Genomic DNA, 21,877 nt, shown 5'->3' on the forward strand with positions numbered 1-21,877 from the left:
GATTGAGCTGTATCTGGAAGAATACATGGACTTCAACAGGTAGAGATGAGGAGACGGGAATTCCAAATGAAGCAAACAGGTTCTGCAGAGACCAGAAACTTGCATCCATACAGCCTTAACTAGCATGGTGAGTGGTACAGAAGAGCTAGCGAGTGAGGAACTACAGGAGAAGAAGTGATGGAAGAGGATCCCGCTGAACTAAGCAGAGTTACAGGCACAAAGAGCCCCTTCCCTCAAGAACATTCCATGATGCCAGGCAACTCTTACTGTTTGGACTGTCTTCTGTGGAGGTTTGATGCCCTGAGGAAGATGGACATTCTAAAAGCCATGTTTGCACTTAATGAGACATCAACTTTCTGAAACTCAGGTTAATAAAAGGAAAGATCCAGTCTGTATATTTTTTGTAAACCCTTGCTCTTGCCTGTGCAGTATCATATGGAGAGAAACCTTATTTATAAAAGATCCCAGAGTCCTGAAGTACATAATTTCATTGTTCATTCAGAGAAGAGGAAAGAGATAAAAATATTAATATGGTACCATATGATTTTGAAATAAAACTATAAACCTTCGCAGAATTTAAAACTGAAAACAGATGAGTAAAATTCTACAGTACTAATTAAGAGAGACCTAAATGGACAATAAGTTCCATAATGGATGAGTCCAAGTTAAATTCTTACAAAAACTGTCAGTCACTGTCTTTTACTGTGACATAGTTTGTTGTCATTGTCATAACTGAAATCACTATGATATTAAAATATCCAAAGACAAGAAATACATTTCTATTTCCAATTAAGTCTTCTCTAAGACGATGAGCATTTTTTTAATGAGGGGGAAAATGCAAATAACTTCATTTTCACTTTCCAAAGAAAAGGTCAGAGTAACTCTAAGCCTACTGAAATAATTGTTTTTTAAGTTGTTGGAAAGGTCAGGCAGAAAAAAATATTTCTGGAATTTCTAAATCTTGATGTCTTTAACACAGAAAGTTGTAAACAGAGTACATTGTATTTTCACTGAAATTTAAAATCCCTTAAAGCACATTGTCAATGAGGTCTTTACAAACATTTATTGTAGGTGGAAATAACACTAGAAAATGAATCTCACTTTTTTATACTGTTGAATTAAATTGACCATGATACGGATATGGATATAGATATAAATGTGGATAGATATACAATACAGACATTTAAGGATGATAGAATGTATATATGTTATACCTAAAAGCAACTGAGATCTGTGATGAACTAAGGGGAAAAACAGGAAGTAGGCCTTTAAAATAAGTGATCTTCTTGATGGTAACATTTGAGGAAAAGCAATGTATAAGTACCAGAAATTAAAAAGAAGTCTTTGTGTTTTTAGTCTAGTGAAATACCACAAATTTTCAATTAACCAGAACATTCAGGGCCATTTGAGTGTCCTTCAATTAATTGAAATTTTTCATCACATCAAGATTGACTAAAGGGGGGAAAAAACCTTTTTTTAAAGTGGCAATGTTTCCAAACTGTATTACTGCTTCTTTCTAGATCACTGAGTACAATATACTATACCTAATTCTTTCTTTGAACAATGGGGATATTAGGGGCCTCAGTGCTATTATTTGGTGCATCTTTCTTGACTGAGTAGTCCCCAGGCATCATAGATGGGATGAATAGAGAGTGACTGTGGACATAACTTGGAATCTTCAGAATCCTTCAAATGAGCATTTGCTTATAAGTTAATTTTTATTTTAGACATGAAATTTTCTGGAAAATTAATTGAGAAAGCTAGTTAATTAGGTTTTTGTTTTACTGTACTTGAACAGATTAATTGGCCAGAAGGAAATAAAGTGGTATTCTTAACGTGGGGGGGGTAATTATAAATTTTTAGACAAATTGATTTTGATAGGTGTTTAAACCATTTGGAGCTTTCGTCAATTCAGTTTGGAGCTTTCTTCAGTGTTTATAGGAATAGCTTAAGTAGAGAATCTAAGACCTCTTATACTTTCTGGGAACCTTTTAAAAGCTTAATAAAATTTGGCATATGTTGAAATGGGAACAACTAGGATCTTCAAGTTAAAGAAATTAACTTTTTTCTGTACATATAACATCAACCTACAGTTAGTATTAATTTCAGTCTGTCTAATGAAATATCTGTATCATGTAGTTGCTTTTATCTTTGAACCTGAAAGACCATAATGCATTATTTAGCAGGATGAAATGAGTTTAGGCCAAATCTCTTTTAAATGTTAATTTAATCTATTTTGATATATATCTGAGAGTTCAGAGGAAGAAAATGTAGAGGATAGCAGAGAATCTATTTTTAGGAGATTTGGAAAAACTTCATAGGCAACTTAAAATTAGCATTATCAAATTATTCTTCTGCCTATTTATAGTGACTTGGGACACAGATTATGAACATATTTCCAGTAGAGGAGACACACAATATGCCTGAAGCAGAGTATAAATATGACCCAACACCTCCATGAACTAAATGGTCCACCAAACTGTTTTAGTTCTTCAGAATTAGAAACAAGATATGAATGTGATGCGTATTTATAACTCATCAGACAAACCAATGTACTAGTTAGTAGAAATACATACTTTCGGAACTGCTGGAAATGTTTCAATAATTTCAAGGTCCTCCATGTTGAATCCTCTTTTAGACTTTGAAAGTTGACAGTCATCTTTGTTATTGTGATTATATAACTTTAGTTGAATACATTTCCTGATACAGCTCTATATTTGTCAACCCTAGAGCACGTAAAACATTCTGTGAATTCATTAGCAATCTAACGGTACCTTGGAGTTTTGCGATTGCTGCTCGAATGAGCCAGATATAGACTTGCCTTGGATTTCTGTTGTTAGGGGAAGTTCATTAACTTTTTCATTTCATTACGGTGTGGCATTATCAAATTACTCTCAAGGTAATAAATAGTTCTTTCAGGTACTATAGACACCCAGATGCATATGGAAAATAATTTACTTCGCTAATGGGATTTGACTGATTTATAGAATTGTTAGAGCCTATTGAATGCTTACTTATACGTATTCCCTATTTGATCATCACAAAAACACTGCAAAGTCAGTGAAGCAGTTATTAGTACCATTCTCACTCTTAACCTTGAGAAAACAAAATTCTGTGCCATAGGTCACAGAAAAATGTGAAATGTTGTTTGTGGGTCTCAAACCCTGGGTTTACAACTTCATGTCCCATGCTCTGTCAACACAGACCCCTAGTTACTACGAGCACCAGTAACCACATGTCTATAAAGCCATGTTGCCCCACACCAGAGGGTTAGGGTGTCCCTTGGCAACTTGGAGTTGATAGATAGGCAAATGGAATAATACCAGAGAAAAGGTAGAAACTAGAACCATTTCCTTCCCTTTCTGGCTTGTCAGTCGAAGGAGAACTTCCAAAAAAGGAAATATGTACTATAGAGAGTGGGACATGAGTCTAGACACAACACAGACACAGGCTTCAAACCCACTAGAATACCGACTAGCTGAATGGCCCACCTGGCTGTCCTCTTAGTCCAGCCTCTCGTGTTCATGGGTGTCAATACACGGTGGGTGAGAGAATCGAGAGGTGTTTTTTCCTTTTTTAATAGGCCCTTAAATGGTAGCTTCAAGAGCAAATTTCATGCATCTATTGATATTTATAACCGTGTCCCATATTTGGAATTAGGACTGTGTTTTAGCCAGAAAGCTTGACGGAAGAGTAAAATGAACTGGTACATCACCTGCATAATAATGGAAATGTGAGTTCCAGATTTATGGTGATTATAAAGAGGAAAAGTGGCTTTATTTAAAACATACAAGCACTCCAGGAATCCTGATTCCTTTAAAGCCCCTTGTGGATATCATCCCAAGCTGATGTCTTCATACAAAACAGGCCCCACTATCTCTGACAGCCAGAGACAAGCTGTAACCTCGGCCCCCAAAATAAACTGCAGAGATGTTAGCAAGAGCCTTTGAAAAACAAAAAACTACCTGTGATACATGATTACTTTCCAATTGTTCTATTTTTTCGATTGTTCTATATTTATATATATATATCAATTATTTTAATTGATATACATATGAACTAATCGAAGTCTCTAAGATATATATAATTTAATAAGTTTTCAGTTGGGAATAAACAACTTCCTTGAAGCATTCAGATTTTGAAATTCTTTTCTTTTTTTTAGATTTCTATTTTTTTTATTTATTGTTATGTTAATCCCCATACATTACATCATTAGTTTTAGATGAAGTGTTCCATGATTCATTGTTTGTGCACAACACCCAGTGCTCCATGCAGAACGTGCCCTCCTCAATACCCACCACCAGGCTAACCCATCCTCCCACCCCCCTCCCCTCTAGAACCCTCAGTTTGTTTTTCAGAGTCCATCGTCTCTCATGGTTCGTCTCAGATTTTGAAATTCTTAAAAAAAATGTTTTTTCACCAGAAAATTCTTTTCAAGAAGCTCCAAACTATAATTGGAGGCCGTGTGGCTAAAACCTCAATTCAGTTTGAAAAGGCACGGCTCCTGCTGGCAAGGGCTGACCACTCCAGGCACAATATTCATTGGCATTTCTTTTAGGCAAATTTCCCTGACAAGCAGGTCATAGTCCCTTGACAGGACACTACCATAGTGGCTAACTGTGGCCACCTGGGTTCAGAATTTCTAGTTTTCAGTATCTAAGAAGTCCTTTTGATCAGATTAGAAGTAACAAAAGGAATTAGCTGAGACGGCTTTGTAATAACCCTGTCACGTACTGAATTGTCTTTGGATATTTCTACAATTTACTGAGGTACCGGAGTGAGACCCCTTTGTGTGATCTTTCATAAGTACTTGTTTAGTTACTTATTAGTTTACTGGGGCTTCCATAACAAGTACCACAGGCTATGTGGCTTAAACAACAGAAATTTATTTTCTCACAGTCTGGGCGCTAGAAGTCTGAGATCACAGGGTTGACAGGGTTGGCTTCATCTGAAGCCCCTCTCCTTGGTTTCTAGATGGCTGTGTTCCCTTTGTGTGTTCACATGGTCTTCCTTCTGCACCCTAATTTCCTCTTCTTAAAAGAATACCATTCGTATTGGACTAGAGTCCCCCAATACCTCATTTTAACTTAATTACTTCTTTAATAAAAACCATATCTCTATATAGAGTCACATTCTGAGGTATTGGGAAATAGGCCTTCAACATATGAAGGGGGGGGCACAACTCAGCCCATAACAGTTATTAATCCCAACTGATTAGAAACTGGTTTCTCACTATCCACTAGTTGCTAGACTCAGCGTCCCCGTCTTGCTTTCTGATCCTTGATTTCTGTGCCTTATTATTAGCCCCTTTTGGTTTAAGTCACCCCAACCCTGGTCATTGCTTGTTCACTGCAGAGATTCAGACTTAACTGGCTCATGGGTAAGACCTTTTATCCATTCTGTGACTATTCTCTGCCCCTGTTGCTATTACTGAAGTCTGTTTACTTTACACATCTATTTTCCAGCCCTTTGCCCCTCTTATGTTCTCTGTGGCTTCTAAACTCAAATTCATTACCGTGTTTTCTGTATTAGCCCAAAACTAGAAACAACCCAAATGTCCATTAGTAGTAGAATAGGTAAATTGTGGTATATTCAGATGATGGAATACTGCACCATGGTGAGCATGTCATAACTACTTAGTCCATGGATGAATCTCACAAACCATAATATTGCATCTTTTGCCAACTACCTCATAAGGACAATTAGGCCATGGAGCCCATGAGTTCAGCAAGAACAGTTCATAGTTAATATTAATATTTATTGAATACCAACCATGTGACGGGCATCGTGCAAGTGTTTTTACAGATACTCTTATTCAACTCTCACAAATTTATGAAGTAGATAGTAAGATAACTTAGAATAATTTACAAAAGAGAGAGCTGGGGTTAAAACTCCTGTCTTCTGACTCCAGTCCAGGTATTGGTGCCCACACGCCTCCTGGCCATCCGTCTTTCTCCTCCACTGATCGTGGAGGCTGCATTGGGTCCATTAGCGGGTAGTCGCCTCCACCACACCTGGCCACACACTCACTGGAGTTCACAGCCCCAAGATCTCTCCAGACTTTCCCTAACCCTTGTCCCTAACCCATGAGAGAAACTCTTCATTCCCCTTCAAGGAAGGGGGAGGCATGAGGGAGGAGCCAATCCACCCACTGCCGAAGACTCGCAGAGGACCGTCTACACAAGCAGAGATGCCAGAGTTGGATCCAGAATTACAGAATAGGAATTCCCAAAGCCTCAGCTTCTCTCTTAGAGCTGTTTCAGGCAAGTCAGGCAGATGGAGTACCTTAGCTGAGAGTTTTTTGGCTAGAATTGGCCTAGTTTCTATAATTTACTTTTCTTATGTTACATCAACAAAACTGGGCATTTGGTGACTAGAGAACAAGCTGGTAAAAAATTCTGCACCTGCCAGAAAATGAGGAAAGCCACAAAGAAGCCCACTGAATACTTGGACTCCAAGGCCATAACTCTTGTTCATAAATTAGTAATAGAGTTTACCTGAAACATTAATAAAGGGGATGAATTCCAGCTCACTAGCTAACAGTCCTCCCCTAGAATGAAAACAGATGCAGTATAATTCTACCTTGGGACATCTGGGTAAATTTGCTATCTCAAATTCAATAATTAGGTAACAATATACTTATTATGTGGTCTTTCCATTTATTTTAAGAAGTTGGCAAGAAGTTGGGGGATGCATCTAATCCCCGATAAGTAAGTTTCACAGAAATTGTTTCGTGGTCTTAACCACATATTTACCTATAGGGATTCTTATTTATTGTATTTATTTTGGAAATTTTTCCAGTCTTAGAAAACCTGGGAAAGACAGGAATGATAAAGAAAACAAATTTTTGTGCATGGTTCCTCCAAAGTTTCCTTACTACCTACCTTCAACATTCCAAGATCTTATATACTACACCAAATTGCCTACTTGCATACACTTAGAAACCAGACCTCAAGACTTCTAATTCCTCCCAGAAAGAGGCAGGTCTCAACTTCCCTGCCCCTAAAGTACCACTGATTCAGACTAGTCTAAGCAACTACCCATACTGGTGATGAATGATCATAACACTTCACTTTCTTTTGAGTTTGGAACATTCATCCATTTGTGCAGGTAAGATTCAAGCAGTCTGGAGTACTTGTATTTGGGGAGACATTTTTTTAAAAGAAAATAATAACAAAGTAATCTTTAGGACTTTTTGCTTCTAGTTGTTTTCCTTTCTCTTAAAAATAACCCCAGAAAACTACCTTGTGTTTTGCAAATTGTCTGAGATATTTAATAAGGAACTGAAAATAACAAGGGTAACCTTTAAGATTACATTTTCATTTACATATTTCACACAATCATTAAAAGCCTCTCAGATACAAATATATTTATAAAAATATAACTTTAAATAACAAACCTGGGATTTATCATAAAATAAAGAAACAACACCTCATTCTACATTTATTTCATAATTATCAAATTTGTATTATTTATGCCTTCCTCAGTATAAGGCTAAGCAAGGTCAAAAGAAAACAATTTTTTTTAAGCCAGACTACTGTCAGAAGCAAAAAGTTGCGTGTAGGTGCATAATAGAGAAGCTCAATATAGAGATAAACTCGGTTCTAAGTAATTTAGAACCACATCAATCAGAATAAACCTGTAGTAAACTTCACTAATTCATACCTAGTTATAGATGAATGAGAACTGAGTGCTGTTACCTTGACCATTTGTCAAGAAAGCTTGCGAAGCTCACGGAGTACATAAGCCTCAGGGACACAGTGATAGTGAGATGGGAGAATGTTTAACCTTCTCAACAGAACAAACAAATGACAAATTGTGGACAAATGGATCTCTTTAATTAAAAATAAGTCTTATCTGTCCTTCAAAGCAAATTCTAGGCATCTTTACTTGGCAACACTTTATTAATATTAATGAATTTTTATTAGATGCTTGAAACTTTTATTTATTTAAATCTTTAAAGCATTGCATTTAATTCAGAATTCACTTCCTGTCAAAGTTGGCCATATTATGTGATTACAGTATCTTAAATAATTTGAAAAAGGCCTCCAGTACTTGTATTTATCAAGTAAACTTGAGTGTCTATTGCTATACCTAATCATGCAAAATGGCTCAAAAGAAGTAAGCATGACCTCTGCCCACTCAAGGCAGTTTCATTGATGAGACACAATCAAAAACCATTTTGTAAAATAAGGATTATAACCAGGTCCCCGGGAGGAGCTTAATCTTCATGCACAACTCAGGAATTTGGAGTAATAGGCAATTCTGCTCCGCGCTTGAGGAACAGAAATTGGAAAAAATGGCGAGGAATACTTTGGAACCAGTTGGTGACTCTGGGCATTGAGGGCTGGTCTTTTGTTTTTTGTTTTTTAGATAAAAGTAGAGACACGGGTTGACTCAACCTCCTCAGGAGTACTCCTGGATGGTCAGGAACACAGCCTGAGGCAGGAGAGAATGAAGTGCTTCTCCTTGTTGTCTGGTGGAGAGATTACATTTTCAGAGTCACATCAGTTGGGCATGCCAGTGTCTTCTGCCTCAGGCCTAAATGTCCCAGGTTTTCTGAGTGTGTTTTAAGAACTACTGAGGTAAAAGCTACTGATCGGGCGCCCAGGAAGATTGGTAAGGAGCGTGAGGGGAGACTCCCTGAATCCTAACGAGAGTAGAGAGGGCAACAGCAGTAGCAAAAGGGCCTGGTAGGGCAGGCACGGCCCCGACGGAGGCGGGGGCTGGAGCCAGGGACGGCAGAGAGCACTGCAGGGACAGGACCGCAGCCCTGGGGACACCACACTGAATGTTGAGAAGAGACAACCCAGGATCAATTTAGGCAGTAGTCCCCGTGGCCACGGTACATGGGGCCCAAGCTACTTTTAAGGGCCCATAAAAAATGTTTTAACTTCAATCTCTCTTAAAAACAGAACCCCAAAAATGATTGTTAGAATAACAAATGTATAATAACAAATCCAGCCTGGATTATATTTGTCTTTATACCAATGCAGTCGTGAGATTTTTAACTTTTATGGAGAAAAGGGACCGTGAAGGCAAAAGTGTTAGGGCCTGGGAAAGTCATCATATACCCTGCACCAATCACTCAGGCCAAAGATAGTAAATGTGGATATGGTGAGCTTGGAATCTTGGTCACTTTTGTGGGTAGAGGTGTAGAGTTAAAGACCGTGGAGATCGTTTAAAAAAAAAAAAATAGACCATAGAGATTGTTATCCATGGCTTTCTCCCACCTAGTCTCCTTCCTTCCCACCACATGCAGTCTGGAAGGGTACAACAGAAAGTGCCAATTAAACACTGACATGACAGACACCAGGGGCACAACAGTGATATGGTAGAATGAAAGACTTCCTGGAGTTCCTAGGATAGGTGACTGGAGAAGTGTGCACCTGTCATCTGGAAAAACAATGCTGTGGAAGAAAAACAAGATGGTAAGGAAGAACTAAATGGAGGTTCAATTAGAAGCCCTCTTTTTAAATGCCCTGTGTCATTATTTTAAACAGAGAGGCAATTTCCTCACTGCAACTTGACTCTCCTTATTAAGGAATCAGAAATCACGTTATTTCTAGCTACAAACAGATCCCCAGACCAATAGTGAATTCATTATGATTTGTGAATTCCACATATGAATGTCTCGTTAAGAGAATTCTGCCCATGCTTCCTAATTGTTTACATCTAAATCTGTGCTTCCTTCTGTATGATTAGAAACAAGGATGGGACCAGTATGCCCAGATTTAGTTCTATTTGTACCAGGTTTATCATTTAGAGAATATTCTGTTGGAGGAGGGGAATGGGGATGAGTTGATTGCAACTCTGATAGAATCAGCATGGTCTGAGCCCTCCTCTATGTTGGAAGAAAGCTATAGGAACACAGAAAATGGGAAAGGACACAATATGTAGGCAGGGATCGCTGGCGTTCAGAGGATACTAGGAAGCATTGCTCAGACATTTTCCCATATTGGGAGTTTGAAGACAGCATGACACTTACCATGACATTTACCTTTCCAAGTGAAAGAAGGTTATCCTGGCTCTGCACATGAGAGACGAGACAGCTGTCAGAAATTATCCTTTTTTTGTGGCCAGTTTCCTGCAGGTGCATTTAAGTCCAGAGTCCAGAATTTATGAGATATACAATTTTTCAACTAGATGCAAAACTGAATATCATTTCATTTCAAACAGTGTTGCTAAAATAATGTCAATGGCAGGGATTTGCTTGCATATATGTATATATGAGGAAATACATGTAATATATTCGTACTTGTAAAGTTAATGGTAGTTTGCTTATTCTTTTTTTTTTTTAAGATTTTAGTTATTTATTTGAGAGAGAGAGAATGAGAGAGAGCACATGAGAGGGGGGAGGGTCCGAGGGAGAAGCAGGCTCCCTGCCGAGCAGGGAGCCCGATGCGGGACTCGATCCAGGGACTCCAGGATCATGACCTGAGCCGAAGGCAGACGCTTAACCAACTGAGCCACCCAGGCGCCCGGTAGTTTGCCTATTCTTAAAACATTCATCCTAAAACACTGTTTTATCTCCAATATGTAAATATGAAACTTTGGGGAAATGCATGAAAATGTCAGGATTGTTATTTTTATTTTTTTATGCCTGCTTTCTCTCAATTTTTGGCAACAGCACGTATCAATTTTTATAATTAGAACAAAAGGAAGTCTTTTTAAAATTCATATATTAGATAATTTGGGGTTAGCAGTAATGTTAGTATTGTAGTCTTTTACTTTTACCCTAATTTACTATTTTTCCATTTCTTCTTTTGAGTATCTCTAAGGAAGACACTCTGGATTATTGTTGATAGATTAAGAATAATAAACATAATTTTTAAATTACAATCTCCATAGTAGCAGTAATAGAATCTGTAACTAGAAAATTGCTTATTGGAATTGCATACTTTAAGTATTTCATGCACCCAAAATTAATCTCGGGAAAATCCTAGTAAAGATGTCATTTAATAACATTGAGTTAACATTTAATAAGAATTAGAGTGATGCTACAGCTTATAAACCTAATAAGATCTACAGAATAAAAAGAAGTGTATATACATGAGATCTGTAGGTTAGTTTTCCACAAGGATAAAAGGAACAAAAACATTTGTTCCCAGTATGCTCATGAGTGAAGTTATGGATGACTGAATCTTACTGACCATTACACACTGAAGAAAACATTGTTCAAAAAGTTTACTTAGATCCAGACTCTGTGATTATACTGAGAAGTGGCTGCTTCTCAAAACTTAAGTGATACAAAAAAATAATAATAATAAATAAAATAAAATAAAAACTTAAGTGATATAAACAACCTGCATTTATGGCCATCAGTGAGGGGGGCGTGGGAGAGAAGGAAGCACACAGGCTGGGGAGCAGCTCAGCCACATGCTAGCTTTGAGGCCGTGGCTAAATCACACCATCTCTGAGCCTCACTATCTACCTAGCAAAGATATTTTGTACCCCACAGAGCTTTCATGCGATCGTATAAATAAAAATAGGTAAAATAGCTAGCCAGAGTGCCTAGCACATAGCAGCTTCTCCAAAGAATTTATTTCCCCTCCCTATGAGACCAGCCTGCAGCCAATACCTCCTCATCCAAAGACATCTGGTAGCTTCACAGCCTGAGAAGATCCTGTGATTTCAGTACTTTGTACTCTGTTGTTTATATACTATATTAACAGAGAGAAGTGAGCCAAAACTGGGTTTTCTTAATAAATGTTAGTATCACTCACTATACTACCTGTGTTTCATTCATTTATGCCTGCTCTTATAATGGAAGTTAATAAAAAGATTATTTTCAAGAATTATTATTTGTTAGAACAGCTATCATTTTATATATTTCACTGGCGAGGAAACAAAATGATAAAAGAAACCAAGAAGTATTGAAGAATTTCCTATAGCAAATCACCAAGAAAAACAGAAATTTCTCCATATGGTGATGTTTTCCAAACAGTCAAAACCATCACAAGAAATTCAATAAGGAAGTGGGGAAAGGTGATTGTGAAGTATTACTTGAAAAGAAAATGGCTGAAATAAATTCCTGGCAGGTGTCCCAATGTAACAATCGACTTATAATATTTCTCTGTTCTTTTCTGTTGTTGCTAAGAATTACATAGAAGCATACAGGCTTGATGGAATCTAAACCCAGTTATCTGCTTGAGCGTATATTTCATTGTTGCCGTCTCCATGTTGTTTCAGATAACAGATTAATACTGAGTCTTTGGTGTTGTTATATTTAGAAAATTGAGCTTGAAGTCTGGATAATTATGCACATATAGTTGTTACAATGTATTAAGCCGCTGACTTCAAAAAGGAAAACACTTGCAGGGGTTGTATTACTGTGGGCCCTGCAGAGCTGCTAAGCAAAAGTTGTAGAGTTCCATGAATTGCCAAATCAATTATCAGCCAGGTTCTGAATTCTAGAAGTGTTACCCCACAAGATAAAGGGACAAGTCAGAAGGAACACAGCTTGATTTTAAGATACCAGGTGGAGGTGGCAATATGGTCTAAGGGAAATCTTGCTTTGGTATATGAGTGTATTCATTTGATTTGGCAGTGGTTTTAGACACTGTATCTGGAACCATGGAGATGTCATTGTGGCAGACCTTCCCATTTTGTTCTCAGATGGTACCACACTTGTAAAACAGCGAGGCTCACAGGGTAATAACTCAAAAGCCAAAAGGCTATAAAGAAAAAAATTTGCTAGCAGGCACTAACATGGGTGTCATGACTCTTTTCAGGTAGTAGGTGTAACCTTGAAGAAAAAGTGGCACTGTCTTCAAAAAAGTGACCTGACCCTGGCTTTGGTGGGTTTTTCTGCAAGAAATAAAAAGCACCGCATGTGTTTATTATACATCCTTTCTAGCTGACCACTGCTTTGTTCTAGAGTTCAGCATGAAAGGACTAATTTTTGTTTTGTTTTTGTTTTTTGTTTTAGTGAAATGGCATGTCCGTTGCTAATTCTAGCTATAATAGTTGCACATGTGAAAAATATCTATATATAGTTTGTGATTGGTAGCATTTCAAATAAATGGTATATTGAAATATTGACCTGAAATTTTTTGAGATGCTTATCAATTGACATTTTTTTTCTTAGCCCGAGAACAGATTCTGAATTATTATTATTATTTTAAAATTATACCTTATAATATTAGATTTGTTCTTTTAAATATATTAGGAATTTAAATATAAGCATGCCACTTTGTTTATTGCTATATTATTAGAACTTCTTGGAGCATGGAAAGAATTCTTCACAAATGATTTTGCTCTTTTCAAAAAATAAGCTGCAAAGATATTTGTTAAACTATATTTAGTCTGTAAATGAGTGTAGCTTTTAAAGCTTTATCACTTTATAGTGTGTAATGTTTCATCCAAATAATTTTTATATTTTGAAAAAATGTTAAATAGTTTAGTAGTGCCATAATAAATATTTCCCCAGAATTCAGAATTGTATGCATCTCTGTTTTAGGAAGTTCACATTGCTTCATAAAGAAAAAACTTGGAATCGTTATGCACCCCAACTTGTTATGCAGTAGATCATTGTTTTTCTTTATTTTTCCAGAAGTCAGTTATTCTAAGAATTGTGGCCATATAAACTTTTCAGAACACAAATGGAAATTACTATGTTATATGTGCTAAATAAAAGCTCAGTAGTTGATATTCCATCGTGGAGATAACACATTATCATTCAATAATGCTAGTTCTGTTGAGTCAAAATAAACCAAAGAAACTTTCAGCATTGTAAAGAGATTCACACATTTTAAAATCTAGTAACTATAGAGGAAGTGTTTCTTTGTTTTCATTAAAAAAAACCTGCCACTCATTACATTTTAGAAAGTCAATGCCAGAGAAAATAGACAGTTTTGCTTCCTAGAGTAAACCTACCTTCTAAATACTTAAATCCCTGTGGGAGCCCAAGATCATAATGTAATTCCATCCTTTTTTGCTGCATGGAAACTATCAAGATTTATCAATCTCTGGAGTTAATATTGACCCTAGCTCTTAATTTCCTTTCAGTTAACAAGCCCCCATATGTCCATTTTTGTATCTTTGCCTATGATATCCCTATATGCTACATTTGTATTTTAAGTAGATTTACAATACAGATGCTTATATGTGCTCTTAGTATAAAATTAGTTTCTCTAGGGAGGCTTTGCCCAGAGACCTGAGAAAATGGAAGTTTTTGTTTTTAAAATGTTTAAAGATTATTTAATTTTTACATAGTATAAGATGTTTCTAATTGGGTTGGGAAGGTGATATTTTGTTTTGTTTTGTTTTTTCCATTATGCCACATCTACTCACATAAAACTTAATAATTTGGTAAACTAAAAAGACAGCCAGCATACCCCTTTACAGTCCAAAATTATGCTTGTATGATACAAAAAATGTGGGGATATATAATCAGTGCTTCAATTATTAATCATCCTTTATTTATACCTAGATTTTTGGGATTCTCCAATTAAAAGGCATTTCTAAAATTCTACTAAAATTTTTTTGGTCTCAAAAACATTGAGAGTTGAAAATTTTTTCACCAAGGTCATATCATCTCCACAAAATACACAAGCTGGGTGAATTTCTGGGATGTTAGGCCATTGAAGGATTTTTAGAGGTTTTATGACACTTTTACTCTTTTTATGCCCGATCCACTCAAAAATGACAGACTCCAGGGACCACCCAGCAAAATCCCTCTGTGGGAGTCAGACACTGATCCTGATCCCGATCTCAGACTCCTCAGTGTCATACAAAACACTTAAGGATGTTATAGGAACAGTTAGTAAATGAGCATAATAGGCAATCCATAGTGTTTTTAAATCGATACTAAAAAATTATGTTCATGTCATGTACATTGCCTTAAAATATATTATACATATAAAATACTATGTTAAAATTAAATATAATATGTCAGCTGTAAAGGTGAAAAAGTAGCTAACTAAAAGTTCACAAATAATCTCTTTTCAGATTTTGTGTGTTTTCTCCTCAGCCAAAAGCCTCAAGATTCACTGCAGCAGCCTACCTCATCATTTATGTTGGATTGCTCTTTAAACATTAGAATATCTTGTAATAATAAGTTAAAGATTTCTCCTGACACAAGTCATTGTTGATTTCACTGTTATAGGGAAAAGGCTCTAGGGCGGCAGATAAGGCTGTTGCCATGGTGATGAAGGAGATACCGAGGGAGGAGTCTGCTGAAGAAAAGCCCCTCCTTACTATGACATCACAGGTGGGCAGACCCATAGGGTTCCTGTAGGAAGCTGACATATGTTAATATATCAGACATTGTGATTTTTAACTAGAAAAAAAAAAAAACATTAACTTGAACCAATTTTTAAAAAACACAGTTTCAATGAAACAATTATACAATATAAAATGAAAACCAAAATTGCTAAAAAAAAAAAAAAAGGAAAATTCCATCATTTAGTTATTTGTGGATATTAATTTTCATTACTCAACTTTAGTTTTAAAAAAATGTATGTGCAAGTAAACCATGTTGCTTCTTTATAAAGGAATCTTATTAACAACTTTGGGAAAGAAATAACAAGTTAATGGTACATTTGAACAACAACAACCAAAAAAAAAAAAAATCAAATTCCTGTGAATACATACAAGTTCTATTGTATACATATGTCAGTTTACCAGTAGAATATCTAAATTTTCTTATATGTTAAATATATTTATGTTGTGACTATGCATACTATATATATATATGTCTATACATACTTATGTGGATAACTAATTTACAGGAATGAGCCAGAAGTCCCTGAGTCCCCATGCAGAAAATGGCATTTGTGACCCCTCTTATACTTAGTGACCTTGACAACAAAAATATCATCTCTATTATAAGCGCATGAGAGCCATTTTCAGCATTTATTATAACAAGGATAGAAAAAAGTTTGCATTTGTATGCAAAGACATGCTGAGACTGTGAATCCTGTATGTCCTCAGGGACTTTTGAAACACCCTGTAAAATCCACATAAATATGTATAATATACTCATCACCACTCTGTGGAACTATCAGTTTTAAATTCTTAAATGAAAAATATTTTTACTTGCATTTATCTTATAATTTAGATTAGATTGTTATCTTAAACATTTCTTTTTTCTCTGTAATGCAATAGTAAATGCAGTGATTCAGATCCAATTATATGAACATGTCTAGAATTAGAAACATGTCCATTTACAGTCCTCATGAAAGGCATTTATATCAAAAGCTAAATTATGGCAACTTATTTTTAGAATATCATCAGATCACATCCCCAGCTGCTGCCAACATGTGTGGTTTTATTTTATTCTAAACACTGTGTTGTAAGTAATGAAAATCATAACAACATACAACAATCAAAATTGAATAATAAAAAAGTTATCAAAGATTCCTAGGACTTTGGGATAAATTTTATATTGTGAGTTTTTTATCCATAAAGAAGAGAGGCTTCTTCCCAATCACACTTAGTAGTAGTTAGAAAGAAATCTGCTTTATATTTACCAAGGTCTCCATTCTTTACTTAATTTACATAGTAAAACATATACAGTTTTACACTGATCTCCTGCCCTTTGTAGAATCCATGTCCAAAATATTCAGCTCACAGTTCCTCAGGTAAATGCTATGGGAGGTGAGAACTAGCTGGGAGTCCTTGGTTAATGACAGCCGTGTTCATCGGTAGATAAGAGCTACCCAGATTTGCCATTGGCATAGTTGTGTTATAACATATCATTCAGAATATCACAAGTTAGGACAGGTTCCAGTAACCAAAATTCTTTTCCCTAAACCATGCATTGGTATGTGCTTTCCAGTAATCCCTTTCAAAGGTCCAAAATTGCCATTATAACCTAAGCTTGAATTTAAAAAATAATGCAAAATATTATTTTTGATTTTTTAACTTAGAAAAGAAATTGTGATTATTACCATTTTTTCATATTCAGAACATTTGTGTGTAGCAAGTTCCTTCTTTAATCCCCATCTAACGTTGCATTGACTGTTTTTGAGGTACGAGTTACAATTTTACTGCATGAAGATTATGTAATGCTTTCTTTGATGCATCATATTCTTGTTGTGTACTGGCTAGTTTATGAATCAGCAGAGTTCTGATTCATAAAATGCAATGCACCTGTTGTGTTGATAATTTTACGGAACTAATTCAGTGACAGCTGTGATACAATGATTTCTCAGTCAAATGACGCTTTATTAGTTGACATACTTTTTCCACTGTATACAAGTGGCTTCTTCCCTACTATGCACCAGTGGTGTGCACAAGCCAAAAAGCAGCAGAATGATCCAAAAAAGTGAGTACTCCTCATAGCAACCATAGCATCCAATCTGTGTACCATACCACATTCTTACCTGTTATCCTGTGTGAATGTATCAGTGTCTTGAAATATGTTTGTCCCAGCATCTCCTATAAAGCCCCTTGTGACATAGCGCTACATATGACCGAATACATTGACTCATCTTCATCACTGGCACATCGGTGCCAGTGGCTCATTCATAGATTCCAGATACGTCCGAAGCTAATTGCTGCTCTCTCAATAATGTCCTTAGGACGATTATAACTGGTTAAATACAAAACCAGTTCTTGAAACCCTGGGTCCCCAACTCGTTTAATAACTGTTCAGTCAACAGCTTGTAAGTGTAGAATAGTTTATATCGAAGCATTTTTTTTGGATTATATGATGATTACAATCAGTTTTAGAGAGATTGAACCAAACATACTCCAGTGAAGTCATTTATAATACACTGAACGAATTGAACTAAAACAGAAGAGTTGGCCGGGTGACCTGAATTCAGAAATTTCTGGGCCCCTGGAAGTTGCTTTTTGTTTAATTTAATTATTAATTCTATATTAACAAACAATATGTCAAGCACTTCATAGAAGCTCGGGTTCATGCTGTCCTAGACTAACACTTTAAGTCAAGAGTATGTAAACAAGAGTGCATTGATGAAAGGTCTGAAGGAAAAATAGTATGCCCTCAAGTCTTTGGGGGAAAAAGTTTCTGTAGGCCTGGGCTGTCCAACACAAGGAGCTGCTGGTCATACGTGGCTATTGAGAGCTTTGTGGGTCCCCACAATTGAGATGGGCTCAATGTATAAAATACACACCTGATTTTGAAGATTTACCCCAAGAAAAGGAATATAAACTATGGCATTAATAATGTTTACATGTTGAAATGATCATTTTTGGATACATTGGGCAAAAAAAAAAATACATTCTTAAAATTATTTTTCAACTGTTTCTTTTCCATTTTTTGAAAGTGGCTACTAGAAAATTTTAAATTATCAGTTTCTCATGGTAGTTCCATTGTACAGCATAAAGACTGTAATGATATAAGTTAATCCAACTTGAAGATAGAAGGAACAACTATGTGCCAAAGGATTGATTATATCATTAAAAAAATTATTCTTCTTTATGAGAATAAAATTATGTTAGCGAATGTTTTTTTCTCATAAGGAACCATCAAAAGTTTCCATTTTAACCACCTCCCCTGGTAGGTGGGTTTTTTTTTTTTAGCAAGATATATATCATTCATCTTTTGCTATAGAGCACAGTATCTTAAAACTGTGTGTTTCAGATGTCTTCTTGCCAAGGGAATTTTTATTTTTTTATTTTTTTTGCAAACTCAGCCTTTGTGTTTCTGTCTCCACTCCTTATACCTTGATACTGAAATTATTTTTGTGTCTGATAAACATAAAAAGAATAATGTCCTTGATTGGAAAAACATTCTCAAGGCTACTAAATATAGCCTTGTTTGGATTTCTATTACCAACCTGAAACAATTGCTTTATGTTCTCCTGCCTGCCTCAGTGTTAGTACTACCCTAGCTGTAAACAGTAATATCTATCCATTTCCCCATGAAGAGATTCACATTTTTTTTTAAAGATTTTATTTATGTATTTGACAGAGACACAGTGAGAGAGGGAACACAAGCAGGGGGAGTGGGAGAGGGAGAAGCAGGCTTCCCGCGGAGCAGGGAGCCTGACGTGGGGCTCGATCCCAGGACCCTGGGATCATGACCTGAGCCGAAGGCAGTCGCTTAACCAACTGAGCCACCCAGGCGCCCGAGATTCGCATTTTTTAAGTCTCACTTTTCTGTCAAGAAAATAGATAGAGTTGGTTGACATTTAGATCAAGCCAAAGAGTTGAAAGTGATTACATGGTTATCCTTCACTAGACGTCTCCCTGGGACCCATGTGTAGGAACTGGGGTGGAGGGAGGGGAGCAGAGCAGAACCATTAGTACTCTTTCCAGCTCACAAGAAATTAATCCTCTCGGGTGTCAGAGTTTACTATGACAAAACTCTCAAAGTCTGAATACTTAAAGGAGGGCATGCTAATGATTTCGTTAGTCGTCTTGTCTTTTCAATGGATTGAGTCAGTTAACAAAACTTACCATTAGTTTTGATAGGGTCACTATTTTGATGGGCATCGCACAAATTTCTAAACTTGCATAGGACTAATGAAGCCATAAACAAGTAGTGCAATTACAAAATTATGGATGAAAACCTACCTAAAAATGACACATACTTTAATCAACAATGTCACAAATGATAAGGGAATTTTCAAAATGCATAAAAATATATCTATTAAAATCATATTTATATTTTACATAGAAAAAAATCAATTTTGTTCTATTATTTAGATGAGGTAAGAGACATGGTAAATCATTACAAATTTTTTAAGTCAACAGTTCAGCTATGAGATACTTGTCAACTGTTTTTCAACTTACTAGCTTCAGTGTTTTAACTTTTAAAATTATTTTTAAGTACTAAAATATTTAAAAGTAAACACAGAATATTTTACTTTAAACTAAAACAACAGTTTGAGATCATCAACCTGAAGTGTAAAAGTATGGATAATGGATTATTACCATTGACAGACCTTGTTTTATCATGTAAAATGTATTTTGGTTTGGAGTTAATTCTTAGTGATAGAGGTTATCACAAACCCTTAGCTCTGTATTTTTTAATAAAACACCTAAGCAATACATTGTTTAAAGGTAAATAAACTTAGATTGAAGTCACAAAACAAACTATATAAACATACACTGGAGTTTAAGTAACAGGCAGTGTTTAAAGGCAAAATACTCTACTTTCATCTTGGTTAAATATTCCCCTGTAGCTTAGATGACATAACAATTTAATTTTTTAACACTGAAATTAGAGAAATTCAAGTTGAACTAAGGCAAATGCATTTTTAGATAAAGTTTTAAAATAGACAATAATTTATTAAAGCTGGATGTGATCCAGCTGAAATTAGAGAAATTAGAGAAATTAGAAATTAGAGAAATTCAAGTTGAACTAAGGCAAATGCATTTTTAGATAAAGTTTTAAAATAGACAATAATTTATTAAAGCTGGATGTGATCGTCTGCATTTCTGCTCAATACTAAACACGGTATTGATAATAAAATAAGAACCAATTTGGTCATGTGGTGGCTAATATTAGCCACTGTCTCAGTCATAAGTAAATTGAAGGCATTTGACTGAATATTTCATTCACATCCTATGATTACAAGTAAAGTGTAAAGGTTCAATAGTCTGTTGAATTCTCCGTGACCAGGAAACCCCTCCATGTCAAGTGCTCAACTGTCTTTTTACTCCTGCGGTGTCCTTTTGTTTCCATGCCCACAGACCGTGTAAGGGTTTTCCCTTGAAGTCTTCAAATTTGGATCTCTGATTTAAAATCCCTGAGTGAAGTAGTAGTGTTGTTTTGAAGTGTCACTGGCCTCCCATATACCTTGGTCCATTTCCTTCTTCCAAGGATGGCGTAAGGCAGACCTATACCCTTATTTTTCTCATTAGGCCTTCACTCTTTGCATCCTTGACTGTTTGGTAGAAGCCTGGCATTTGGAAATGAACCTTTAGTAACTCTAGTTTTCCAAATTTTTAAATGATGTGACGCTGGGGGAAAATGGGTTTAGATTTATGGTTTAAAGCCTGCCAGGGAATTGGTAAACATTTCTGAGGACCACCGGCCTCTCAGTGAGTTGATCAAACCCAGTATGAAATTGAGGATGCTCATGTAATCATTCTTTTGTACAATTTAGCATTCAGTTTGACAATAAATCAGTCAGTATTTATTAAACTGCTGCTATGAGATACAAAAGTTAACTGGATAAGATCTATACCCTCAAAGAGGTGATAGTCTAGTAGGGGAAAAACAGGTAACACTAAAGTCTAAGACTGGATAACACCTGGGAACGTGGAGATGCTGTAAGAAGGCCCTCATTGCCTAGTGCTGAAGAAGGTTCCCAGACGATGTGCCAGTAGAATGGGGTTCTGGAAGAGGAGTAAGAATCTGTCACCATTAGAAAGGCTTGACTGATTTAAATATTGAGAGGAGGAACAGAGAAGGATAAGAAATGAAAATTTTAAATGTAAACAAAGTGAGGAGACAAAGGCCCTACAAACTAATGAAGTGGGTCATTTTAATTCAGATATGATAATCTGATTGATCCAAATTGCAGTCATTCTAACTTAATTATTTGAAAATGGCAACATTTTGTGCTCGCTTCGGCAGCACATATACTAAAAATGGCAACATTTTGACTCACCTTTTACTATTTTTATAACATCAATATACTCTGTACTCAAAGGGTGAAATGAGGTAAGTTCATAAAGCATTTTCAAACTGAAGGAAGTAATTCTAAGACAAAGTCAATAAGTCATATCCTACCACTGAATAAAGAGAGAATAAATGGCATACAATTTGGAAGCAAAGCTGAGGGGAAATCTTTGGGGGATTTGTTCAGTTTGCAATTGTCTTTTATGACCTAAAAGATTTACTTATTCTCTAGTCACCGTAGGAAAATCATAAATTTGTTTGAAAATGAGGAGGGGGCCATGTGAAAAGTTATTCCTATCTATACAAATAAAAATAAAATGAGACTTAGTC

The 21,877-nt window shown here is 35.9% G+C and overlaps 1 protein-coding gene across 5 annotated transcripts in view; it reads left to right on the top strand.

Annotated features, from left to right (window-relative positions):
- Positions 1-21,877, top strand: part of PEX5L (peroxisomal biogenesis factor 5 like) — a 218,511-nt gene that overhangs the window by 108,142 nt on the left and 88,492 nt on the right. For 3 of the 5 annotated variants that reach the window (XM_045903320.1, XM_045903323.1, XM_045903319.2), the window contains one exon: positions 15,110-15,214. The exons of the other annotated variants lie outside the window; for them this stretch is intronic. In XM_045903320.1, the coding sequence (XP_045759276.1) occupies positions 15,110-15,214 (105 nt within the window). The remainder of the gene's footprint in view (positions 1-15,109; positions 15,215-21,877) is intronic. 5 annotated transcript variants of the gene reach the window in all.

The sequence above is a fragment of the Mirounga angustirostris genome, unplaced genomic scaffold (genome assembly GCF_029215605.1).
Source record: "Mirounga angustirostris isolate CCGP_5_RB_7025 unplaced genomic scaffold, mMirAng1.0.hap1 SCAF_1, whole genome shotgun sequence".
Lineage (NCBI taxonomy): Eukaryota > Metazoa > Chordata > Mammalia > Carnivora > Phocidae > Mirounga > Mirounga angustirostris.